The sequence below is a fragment of the Ptychodera flava genome, chromosome 8 (genome assembly GCF_041260155.1).
Source record: "Ptychodera flava strain L36383 chromosome 8, AS_Pfla_20210202, whole genome shotgun sequence".
Lineage (NCBI taxonomy): Eukaryota > Metazoa > Hemichordata > Enteropneusta > Ptychoderidae > Ptychodera > Ptychodera flava.
Window position 1 is genome coordinate 8591238 of NC_091935.1, and position 12942 is coordinate 8604179.

The 12942-nt window shown below is 37.7% G+C and overlaps 2 protein-coding genes across 2 annotated transcripts; both read left to right on the forward strand.

Annotated features, from left to right (window-relative positions):
• Window positions 1-70: 70 nt before the first annotated feature.
• On the forward strand, window positions 71-6939 carry LOC139138393 (neuropilin and tolloid-like protein 1). Its single transcript, XM_070706758.1, has 5 exons — window positions 71-1020; window positions 3367-3509; window positions 4112-4343; window positions 4916-5056; window positions 5935-6939. The coding sequence occupies exons 1-5, from the start codon at window positions 921-923 to the stop codon at window positions 6087-6089; spliced, it is 771 nt and encodes a 256-aa protein (XP_070562859.1). The 5' UTR covers window positions 71-920; the 3' UTR covers window positions 6090-6939.
• A 1316-nt stretch (window positions 6940-8255) lies between these two features.
• On the forward strand, window positions 8256-12924 carry LOC139138394 (suppressor of tumorigenicity 14 protein-like). Its single transcript, XM_070706760.1, has 5 exons — window positions 8256-8744; window positions 10389-10531; window positions 11230-11461; window positions 11749-11877; window positions 12610-12924. The coding sequence occupies exons 1-5, from the start codon at window positions 8645-8647 to the stop codon at window positions 12708-12710; spliced, it is 705 nt and encodes a 234-aa protein (XP_070562861.1). The 5' UTR covers window positions 8256-8644; the 3' UTR covers window positions 12711-12924.
• The last annotated feature ends 18 nt before the right edge of the window (window positions 12925-12942 follow it).

Genomic DNA, 12942 nt, shown 5'->3' on the forward strand with positions numbered 1-12942 from the left:
AAAGGTAAAATGCGCCTCAGGAATAGATAAATGAATTCTCATTTTTTTATTCTCTGCTGATCTACCACTTGTGGGGGCTCATTTCAAAAACTCTTGGTGTAAGAAAATATTCACTGTCTTAGTTTTCCGAAAATCGACACTATAAATAGCATGCAACAAAACAGCTAATCCACTTTTCAATAATTTATAATCTATCGCCACGATACCACAATTTTTTGTCGTTACTTGTGGGTGAACAGCTGCACTCCGCAGTGCATAGTCATCTATTGCCATGATACTGTAACAATTATTGAGCTGTGTAATATTTTTATTCGTTCAATATTTATTCACTATCCAGACATCTTTTCAAGAGAAAAAAAAACCGGTTTTCTTGTTTAAGTATTCAGCGTTACGGCAATAATACTTCAAACAATATTGGCATATAGTCGAAATTGTCACATGATCTCTGTTGCCCAGCGATTACAAAACTTTATCGGTGAATGGTATTTTCTTTGAATTGACACCAGCTTTTAGGTATCTTGCAAGTTAATATGTCGACGAGCCTATGATACATTTGGCAAAAATTAGTAAGACTTTTCATTGGAATCACCTTCCGATTAAAAAATTACCACTTCAAAGAGTCTTCAAAGGGTCATGTGGAACATTTTGGTCAGTCACATGTCCCGGATGGGAACATATACCATGACAACCGTGACGTCAATATACCCATCCCAGAAACCCTTTAGTTTTCCCATTATTTATTTGTCATTTATCCCATCAAAACCACACATGAACAGGTACTGATTCTTGGTGTCGAGACCGTGCATGGCTGGTCCTGGTACCTTACCAGCAACAGATATCCGGCCAGCTGAAGTCGGTTTAGAAATAATTCTCTTGGAATACGGTTTCTGTTTTAGGATTCCCACTTGACTGTCGTTGCCATGGTTATCAGTACAGCTTGTCCAGACCAGCGGGTGTCTGCCGCGTTCACGTTGCCCATCCTTTTGTTGTTGTCTGTCGTGGAACACGTTGATTCTATCTGTAAGTACAGAGCAGTTTAACATAGGCAGTTGTAGTTTTTTGCCAGTGCGTTCACGTTGTTCCTGCTGTCATATCACCTGCAGACCTTATAAATGTTTTGGTGTCTGATTATACTGCCAATTTGAACTGTGTGACCTCGGCTCAAGCGCTTCAATGACCCTGGGTAGCAAAAATTCCCGCATCTTAAATCTAGGTACACATAGAAAAATTGAATTACTGGAAATGTTTATCCAGCCATGCGTAATTTTGCCAGGAAGGTAGTGACAAAACTCACGTGCACATGATTCTGTCAGTCAAATATTATCCTGTGATTATTATTCGTCCTGGTGTTGGACTCGGTGACTTATACTTCTGAAAAACTAGAAGTAAAGTTTTCAGTTCCCGATCAGCGATTTATTTCTTAAAATTGCAACTGTTCTGTCTTGGACAGTGCTGGTTTGATCGGATCATCGCACGACCAGGCCATCTTCAAGACCTGGTCCATTGTCCGTTACACAACATTTTACTGAAAATATCTTCCAGGTTCGCTTCATCCCTCTGTGGATTAATTTTCACCTCATTAATATGTACAAAAGTATCCATATTTTTAAGCCATTCCAAACGTAACAGTTTCAACGAGAATCTTATTTCCCATAAGAAGGACTATACTGTAAATGGTACACAAAAAGACCACGACAAAAGGACGTTCAGCTTCGCTCGATTTTAATCTACAGGGAGAAAGGCGACATATTTTGATAAATACATGTAGTACTTTTTGTGTGTATGTATAGAAAAAGGATTTATGGTCGTCCGTAGTTCTGAAAAATAAATTCGCAAACCCGCGTCGGTCGCCATCGTTAATGTCACCCTACAAGTAGGATCACAGTAAGTAAATACAACAACGACGTCAAGAATTTATTTTTAGTGCTGGTGACGTCATAGCTATTTTCAGCGTCTATTGCCGCCGATACACTTGAAAAAAGTACCCTGACCTTGGCAGCGTGATTCAAGTTATGACATGTTGAAAACATAGCTTTGCGAAAACTCACAACAATTTGAGTGAACTGAAGCTGAACTATACATGAGCAGATTTGACACTACAAATAAGTATATCAAGACACGACAATTTGTGAGTAACCTCTTCATCTGTCACTCATATATAATGACGCGAATTCCATTGAATGCTGGCAATAAAGTCATATCTTACAAAAACAAATATACTAGCCCCTAAATTTATTTATTTTTAAAATCATAAATAAAGAATGACCGTTAGCTTTAAGTTATCCATACGTTATCCACATTGGAATGTCTATTTTCACCTCTACGCCGTGTACATATGGAATGTTTGTTTGTACTTTGGTGTACAATTCGTTGACTGCCAGTTCTGTAAACAACAGGTGTAAGGCTCTTCTTGAATATGGAAGAAAAGACAACGTATTTATCAATCTCGTATAAAAACAGGCACACAGAGAGGTGAACAACAAAGGTTTGGACAGCTAAAGAGATTATATTTTGTTAAAACACCAATAAGTCTAATTTTTCGCGTATTTTCCATTGTTTTCGTCCTTGTTTTGTGATATGGTGTCTTGACTTACTCATTTATGATGACGTGTCTTCCATTGAGTGCCAGCAATAAAGTTATATATTGCAAAAAAAACAATAAACCTTAAAATTTATTTTCAAAATGATAAATAAAGAACGACGGTTATAGTTCAGTTGACCTTATCCGTATCGGAATGTTTGGTACTTCAAAAAATTCATTTCGAAATACTTACAACTTTCCAGCACAACCCTATGTAACAATGTCCAATGTCATAGACTAGAATTCTTATTTTCATCGTAAATAATTATAATGCATCGTGTTTGCAGGGCTGATTCTTGTATTCCGACATAACGAGCCTTATATTAGGAATAAGACTAGAAAATGAAAAGATGTTTACTTTTTTCAGAAATTGCAGTAATTTTCTATTAAATATTACACAGTAGCTCGCAGAGGATTGCAAAGGTAGTAGATCGATGGATATGTACAATATGTGTAAAATTCAACTCGAGGAAAGACGTAAAATTAAACCTCAAATCAAAAATATAAATGAAAACCAACAGAATCCATCAAGACAGCGATCGGTAAAGATACCATGCCGAATTCAAAGTCGGAGGATAGTGTTTTCCAGATTCGAGTATGACATGTGTCCTTTGAAGCACTTGACTTCTCATTGCTTCAATTGGGCGATGTGTATCTCGCTCTGTAATTGAACTTTCGCCTTTCAACATGCTGGGTGGTTTGAACATGATGGTTGGACCCTGTAAACACGAAATAGGGTTGAAAGTGTTAGGTTATTAATAATTTTGTATTCCGTCTACCTGTAGACTATATGACTGAACTCTGCAATCAGACACTGACACCGACCCACGATAGAATACTCTCGCAAAGAGGCGAAGTGTATGAAAGAAACTTAGACTGTGTGCTTGTTCTCAAAGCGAGGAAGAAAACTATGAGTGTCGCTATCGATGTAAGCAACTACTGTACTCTTTTTTAACAATATCGCTAAAAGTTTTGAAACCAAGTTCAAAATTTTTGGCGAAACTGAACAATTGTTTTAATGCATTTCTCTTCTGTACGGCCACATATCGTTGAAAATGTTTTCAAGTAAATGTAAGCGTGAATATATATTTTTAACAGAGCGAAAGCTAGCAAATAATCATGAAATAATTCATTCGAATTGTACCGAAACAGGTTAAATCATTGATCAACTTGTGTGGTGCTTAGTCGTCATGTCTTGTAATTTGCTATTAAATTTCACTACGTTATGGCATATAAGAATTATAGACTATAGAAATTCAAATAATGCAGTCTTATGATCGTTGAACTTGCAGTTTTTTCAATGTCAAACGACTAAAATAGCAATTATTATATGCTATGGCTATCGGATGATATTAGAATCTGTAAACACCTATCGCTGACAAAGCAATTATCATGTGGTTACAGATTTGCACAATATCTTATCATTGTGAGTATATCATCAGCACGGATAAAGTCATTAAAAACAGTCGTTAAAGTAATTTTGTCCCGTGACAGAATGAACTTATAACATATCCATCTCCTTCCCCTCAGTACGATTGGTACGATATGCAAAAAGTCGGCAACGTCTGCATTGATTACTTCGCGATACATGATGGCGACAGTCTGGACCCTGCAGACCTGTTGGACTGGATATGTGGACGGGACGACAACCCGATGACACCGACCGTGTTTTCAACCGGAAACACGCTGACACTGAGACTATTTACGACAACTTGGGTTTCCGGAAGAGGATTTTCATTGATATTCGCGTCTGTTGAGTATCGTAGGTATCTGTGCGATATCTTTTGTGAAATTTTCGATTTCAATTGTGAGGCGAGAAGATATGTCATTACTTTGCTGTTTGTATGAAAGGTGGTTCTCATATTTGTAACACACCTTTGAATTTATTTATAAGCAGAAATCTGGAGCCTACTTTTCTCGGAAAGCTATTTTTGTCCCTTTTTGAGGTTTTGAATGTCACTCTGTGTCAAAATATAAAAAATGAAAAGGTATAGATAATTAGTCAAAGTTAATCACAAGTGGCGTATATATTTTACATCATGCGCTGGAAGGTGCGTTTATGTGAGCCATCGGCTCAAACTCGTGATTTGAACCAGTTTGGACCAAGTAAGTAACCGTGACTTGCCGGGTATATTGTTTATCCCATTTTATGTACTGTGAGAAAGTGGTTATATTTTTTTAAAACAAAGCGCAAGAAGTTAACAAATTTTTGACAAGTACTTCATCCTATCGTCGACTAAAATGGGTAGTCGCTGCAGTGTTCAAGCTAAAACTTCGTGGTTGACTTCAAGATGAACTGATGAAGTTTTTCATTTTTTTAATTTTTACATTTAGACAACATCTGCGACGATGGGAAGTATCATTGTCATAACGATCGATGTATTGACCAGTCTGCGGCCTGTGATGGCGAAAACAACTGTGGCGACAACTCCGATGAATTATACTGCCAAATTAAAACAAAATCGATCAAAACCGGTATGTATTGCTAAATAGCTATTTCAATGAAACAGTCATCTACTTGTCAAAATTTTACCCACAAGTCCATCTGATTTCCAATAACGTTTCTGTTGTTAATTTTAGCAACATGTTGAAACAAAAAATATCTTAAAGAGTAAAGAGGTAACTGAACGAAAACAGATCCATCTTACGAAAAAGTCATTTTTTTCCAATTTTCACCGAAAAATGGAAAAGTAGCAGCATTCCATTGCTTGTTTTGGATAATTTATCTCAAAAACTGTAAAATCCTGAACGTGTTGTAATTGTAAATATTTTAATATTTCTTTGCATTTGACGATATTGCCATATTTAAACAGAAAGTTTAATTTTCCATTGTATGAGAGAAAAATTTATGTACTTCTTTTTAATGGCATGAAAATGAAGGAAAAAATCTGGCCCATCAATTAGCACATCTTTGATACAACAGATCTCACTTATTTCCCCAAAATAAAAACTTGTAATGATGAAACGCGCCCCTACTTACGTTTTTTGCAGAGAAAATTTTAAAGCATCAAATTGTTGGAGATAGTTTGCAGATATTTTAAAGAAAAATCTTCCAATTCTTTTGACTACAATTATTCTATCTCATTTTTAGACATATTTTGTCAGAGATGGATGTTAAATGAAGACACTCCTCGATTTTCTACATTTTAAAATTATTTTTTGCCAACTATCTGGTAGGCCAACAAAAATTGAGCTTTGGAAAGTCCACTGTACCCTATCTCAAATGTTGTTCACTTTGAAGTTCAAGTTCAACAAAAGTTGTCATGCAACTAAATTGTTATCATGCTTTATGTTAAAACATAGACAGGAGAAGGTATCACTCAAATCACTATCGGTAATTTATTTTTTCCCAGATCCTATTATGCTGTTTATGGTGTTCACCGTTGGGGGCATTGTATTGCTTGCAGTCGCTCTCTACGGACTCATTCACCTGGTTGACCGATTTCGTCACTATGGCCGTTGCTCTTCAAGTTCCCGGACAAGCACACCTGATGTCTCGATTACGTAAGCAATGGTGGGTAACGCAACGTCAGAACCATGGGCGCAAAGAATCGTGACGTCACATGAAGAGTCAACCGGCGGCGTGCTTTGAGGAAACAACTACTCAATACCAGTAGTTTTGCTACCTGTCGGATATCATTATAAATTGACAGAGATCAGAGAAAATCTAATTTTTTGAAACTCTCGCTTAGAAATTATCCAGATAATAAATGCATATAGTGGATTGATTTATTCCACGGCAAATGTCCATCGAAAAATTGAGGAGCCTTGTCAGGTATCGGAGTGTTCGGACTGACTGCAAAAAGTGCAGGGTAAATTTATAAATGTATTCTTTACTGTGCAAGCCGATTCACATTAACTTTACAGAGTGTCTGGCAGGTTCCAGCAGCTCTCGTTCTCTTTCGATACGTGACACTCATGTATGCAACTTAACTTGTGATATTTAATGGACATACCTGTCCATATTTATTTTGTTAGGCGCGTTTCTGATATTGTAACGTTTATACTGTTGTACACATATTAGTTTCATTTGACGTACGCATGCTGCATTCAAAACTTCGAATAAGATTTTGTGTTAGCTTTTAATCACCGAAGTATCATGTTTAATTCACGTATTGGATAGTTTGTCACACTATCTGAGTTATCATGTAGAAGCAGTTTTCCATGACAGATCCTTATCTCATATTGCAAAGATTGTTAAGATTAAATCTTTTAACAGTTTTGCTCTTTTCACGGCTTGATTGTGTCCGGTGTAAGACGAGAGTGTTTACAGCCCAGGAGGCTGAATTCATTACCTTTTTTGTGCAAAAGAAGTCTGAAAGGTTTTGAACAATCTGTCGAATAAATTTTGAACACAAGTTTCCTGTCTTTATTTTAGTGTGATTTTCAAGAAACCTATCAGGAGATATAATACTTGTAACTTGGAAAAAACAGGGCACGTGTTTGTTGGGTTTGGCATCACATCCATGTTGTCAGGCTATACAATGCTTCATAAATTATTTGTAAAGCCGTTCATTTTTGTTATCAGACTAGAGTCTATATTATATTAAATTATGTAAATTATTAATCACGTCCATTTAAAAGATGAGCTTTAATGTTCCGTTTCTTGGACAAAACAATATCAACATTCTGTATCATTTACACACCGTTTAAACACATGCGAACAAGACGAAAAATCTTGGCAAGTTAGGTACAGCTATACCGAGCAAGGCGGAAGAAAACGTCACGAAGCCCTCAGCAAGAAACATGACAAATAGTAAATTAGTGTCACATTTCATGCTCTAGTGGTCAGAGTTCGTTAAGATGAATTTTAAGAGTTTCCCCGGGCATTATTGATAATACTTGTGCTGATTTTCACATACGTTTTTCGAAAAAAACATCACAATCATCTGCATTGCGACCATTCTCAGCGGTTCATCAGCGATCGTATACTCTTTCTTTACATGGTGAATATCATTTATGAACGATGCTTTGCTTATTTCTTTTGGTCAAATAGTTTGTGCTTGCATTTTCTAATCATTTAGTTTCGTGAATGTGATTTGTACAACTGAGTGCTTCTTTAAAACGAATTGAAATTACTAGAAGTTCCTTAGTCCTGCCAAGAAAAAACACCTCTTTTCTCCCTACTTGAAAATTTTGTGCATGTGTTATTTGGTGACCGCGTATGTGTTCGGAAGGTATGTGAAATATGTTTGCCTATTGGGAGACGTCTACACTAATAATGCTGTAGGCTCCTCTGCCATCCTATTTCACAGACCGCATCATTACCTTTATGCAGCGCCCTCCGCGTCCCAGAGTCGAACACTGTATTTATTGACAGCATGTCACAATAGTTATTACTACTGCAAAAAAAAATCAATTCTCCCGTACTACCATCGATTATTTTTAAATAAACGATCAATTACCGTATATCTTTTACTATTCATGTAGGCCTATCAGATTAATTGTCTTTGGGGGCGAGTTTTATCTTTGAGCCGTAACAATGATACAGATAAGCATATCTCCCGAAGTTGCTCTTATGAAAAGATATGATATCTGCCAATGACCTGCTCCTGGTGCAGTCAAGGCCACAGCAGTGGTTTAAACAAGTTCACGTCAACAGGGAACTGAGTAAACTGAGATAATTTGATACACATGCGTCCAGAAGTTTGTAAACGTGATACGTTTCACTTTTGTTCGCTGGTTTGTTTTACCATCGGTAGCACCTGTAGAGCGCAACAATAACCAGTGATCTCATGGCTAGACTATAAACAGTGCACGGGTCATTGGTGTCAACCCGGCGATAAGACTAGGTCAGTGTACACAGACTCGGACGTCAAAACGACAAATCTCAGTCTTTTTAAGTCTTATCGATTGCAGGCCACGCACATACGGACTATAAAGTGCTCTAGAGAACAGTCAACGGTCGAGTTCGGCTTTCCTCTTGTCGCTAAACGCCATCAAAGCGAGCTTTATCCTTTTGGTGACAGGCAAGTGCACGTGGTCTACTGTGAAGCGAAATCCGTGTCCCTGATTTTCTGAAGACTGGGTGCAGCATTAACTCTATATGGTAGCGACGTTGCTATGGTTATCGATGTGACTTCTCCGAGAAAACGATCACAAAGGGCCGCAGTTGTCCCTCTTGTACTGTTGTTATTGGTCATAAAATCTTGCAATTGCCTTTGTAAGTATAAGTTTTTCTTTCCTGGTGGAAGTAAAGTTCTCAATACCTCCTAATGCTCAGTTCCTCTTTCGGATATCCCAGCGATGGGTCACATTCATAACTTGTTTGTTGTGAAAGTTTAATTCTCCGCTATCCTGTTAACGTGCATGGCCAAAGTTTTTTGCTTACATAGTTTCATCGACAAATTTGTGTCTGGTGTTTTCTCTGCCCGTTGGCTTTGCTTGCTTGACTAAGCCCTCGACCAAAGTCCAGCAAGGCGTTCGGGTTTTTCCACTTTGATGTCAAAACACCCTTCTCCCTTCATTTGACAGGAAAACGCCAACCATATTAATTTTTAACTCGTTTTGGATAATGTGAGAAAGATCGCGAATTTTGTACTGTTTCTATGACCGGTAATGTGGTATATCTAAAGATGGCGTCATGTCGGACAAACAACATCGTCTTTCAGATGGTCGAAATTTTCGGTCACGCGTTTTTCTTGCGGCTATTCGATACTAACGAAAATAACGAATGTCACGGGTGATATCCGCCAGGTATGCTTTTCAAAAGATATAAACGTCGTTTACTCAGTGGAGGTCATTCATGTGTAACACTACCCTCCGCTGACATTTCCCCGTCACTCTCAAGTGACCGTCGACTGAGTGACGTGACTGGCAGTGTGGCAATGCTGCACGACAATGGTTAGCGGATGCATTTCTGCATGTAAAGACCAACAGCGACAGTACATAATTGTTTAAAAAAAATTGTGTGGGACAACAAAATTGCGGCAAAAGCGACGAACAGACTACATCTACGTCATACGAGTACTTTCAGACACACATATATCACGAAATCATTCAGGCGGCAATATTGACATCAACACTACACCGTGCACGAAAAAATGCTGACGACACGTCACAAAGTGACCGACGCATACAAATCATAAATTCAGACTGTTCATATATGCGGGCCAATAATTGTACGCATGTCCAAAGTAAACTTCTAAAGAAGGGCGTATTCCTATCAACTACTACTGAAGTTGTTTGCCTTATTAACAGCGAGAGAATTCGATAAATTTTGATTTATGAGGCAAAGGGATTATTGAGTTGACTTGTCTTTTTATGGGAGTTATTAAATAACTATTCCAAAATCAGAGACTCAGATACACACACTGCGCGCGCCTGCAGGTTATTTTCGATTGACAGATGAATATGGTGCCGGTCTTTTAGTGTTCTTGTGTATTAATCGTCATAAGCTCCTTGTATGTCATAAGCGCCATAGCTCTGACTTTTCCGGGTTTTTGTTCCGTTTGAAGAGTACAGTTTCCTGTTCCACTCAAAATTCAAAGACCATGTCGAAATGCCAGTGGTCATCTTGATAAAACAATCCGTATGTCTGTAATATCCAGTGTTATTGTTGACAGCTGAATTTTAGTCCGGAGTGGAACTTATACGTCAACAACAATTTCATTGGAGAAATAAACCATAAATACACCACGCTTGTGTCGGAAAGACTTTTACTTTGCATTTGAACGTACTGTAGCTATTTTTTGGAGGAAAAAAAATAACTAAAATATCATCGCCAGTTCAACTATTGTCATTTTTACTGAAAAAATCACAGACATTTGAAATGCTTTTAACGATATTAATTCCCTCTCCTTACTAGATTATATGACAGAATACTGCAACGAGACAATTGTGTCGTCTGGTGATACGATTCGATCTCAACGAAGTCAAACGTACGGCAGTAACATCGATTGCGTACTTCGCCTGAAATCCACCAACACATCCCAAATCATAGCCATTGATGTAAGTATTCTTTTAAAGGTAGTTCGTGCCTCAAAAGTGAAAGGCTTAAACTTTTGCTCAAACGTTCCTGAAGGAATCTTTTAACAATTCTCTTTCAAAATCAATAAAAAATAGGGGGGTCACGGTGCAAACTTTTCGTACCAGAGACACAAGTTACCCAAGACACGGGTCGGACCGTGCCCAAGATTACCGATATTTGAAATTCAAAATTTCCCTGTGTTAACTCTACGGAGAAAAATTTTCGAAAAAGTAAGGCTGTAAAAATTTTTCTTTCTTCAAGAGCTTTAAAATGAAGCCCACAAGTTGTAGATCATAAAAGAACTAGAAAAGTTTGCGTGTCCAAATATGTGTTTTTATTTACAATACGCCTATAACTCAAGTGGGGTTGTCGCTCACACAAACCCCACTTTTGAACAATTTATTACGAATAGATGTGTCAATCGTACATGCCGTCATTGATGTCGTCTACCAGTTTTATTTATTTTTTTATTCCCCTGATATATGTATTTATATGATTAACAATTTTGCTTTTAGACGCGAAGACAGCCGCGTATGTGGCAAAATTGAGATTGACTGAACCAAGCAGAAAATGCGAGCACTCTACACGTCGGTAGCTTTGCGAATTGAGCAATCGATTCCATATATCAAGATATACTAATTTTCACCTATTTTTCAACAAACAAACAATCTCCCTAAAGTACAAATGGTATGAACTGGAAAAGGTTGACACAACCTGTATCGATTATTTGGAAATACACGACGGTGACAGTGTAGCGCCCGCGGGCTTGTTGGACCAGATATGTGGACGCGATGACGATCCTTCGAACCCAACTGTGTTTTCCACAGCGGACACGTTGACGCTGAGATTCTTCACAAACACGTGGCATAGTGGTAGAGGATTCTCATTAATATTCACATCCATAGAGCAAAGTAGGTATTTTCCTTTGCTTCGACTTTCAAAAAGAGCTTTTCGTTTCGACTTTTCATAGAAACACACGTAGAAATGATCATGATTCTGAAGACCTCAATTGGTACAAGCTTCACATCAACACGTTTTAAGCTTACTGTTTTATCGAGTTACAGCATCTATTGCCCGTGACTAATGTTTCAATTTGCTTTCTCAAGTTCAAAGCCTGATGATATGCGGTAATAACCAATGTATTTTTTTTAAATTGATATGGCCCATCATCAGGTTTTCTAAATAATTTCATCCCCAGATGAAGATTGCACGAGTGATGACAGATTTCTTTGCCTTAGCAACAGATGCATTGATTCATTATTGGTTTGTGACGGGGCCGACAACTGCGGCGATAACTCAGATGAATTAAATTGTGAAAGTCACACAGGTAAGTCAAAGCGAGTCTAGGAGATACAGTGCAGGGTTCATTTTCTTTATACGTATGTCTGTCTATATGTATGTATGTATGTATGTATGTATGTATGTATGTATGTATGTATGTATGTATGTATGTATGTATGTATGTATGTATCCATGTATGTATGTATGTATGTATGTATGTATGTATGTATGTATGTATGTATGTATGTATGTATCCATGTATCCATGCATGCATCTAAGTACTTACATGTATGTATCTCATTCACTCTCTTTCTTTATTCATCAATTGTCTTGATCTATTTCATTTATTCTCTGTCCCTCCCTCCCTCCCTCCCTCCATCCATTTATAAATCTATCTATACTTACATACATATCTATATCATTAATACTGCTTATCCATCCACCCATCGATCTATCAATCCATTCATCCATCCATCTATCCATCCATCCATCCATCCATCTATCCATCCATCCATCTATCCACCATCAATCTATCCCTCCATCTATCCATCCATCTGCCTATCCACCAATCTATCTGACTCTGTCTCTTCGTCTGTCTGTCTCTACGTTTGTCTATTTACCCAGCTAGCTTGCCAATTAGGCACCTATCCACGATATCAATCAACACACCAAGTCGCTTCAATACTACCGACGTGTTCTACTCTGAATACATAGGTTTGAAAAACTCCATAAACATTCAAGTAACGCGTTACCATTAGGTTTTTTTTTACTTTCCCAGAGCTTGTCGTGGTGATTGCCCTTCTCGCTCTGTTTGCGCTCATTGTCCTGGTGCATGCCGTTCTTGCCATTACTGATCGACTGTGTAAAGGTAAAAAATGAAAGTCGGATGATATGCGTCAACTGTTAGCGGAAGACGAATTGGGCTTTGCGCAGACTCAGTGGAGACCTACTAAGACATCGATCAATTTGAGAGATAAGGTTTCTATGAGCTGAAGATGACTAACACCGAGTGGGTTGAATTTTCTTTTGTAAATTTTTATGTGAAATAAGATAAGTTATGTATTAAACGGAATAAAGAAGATTGATAACTCTAGATATTTGAATTTACTGG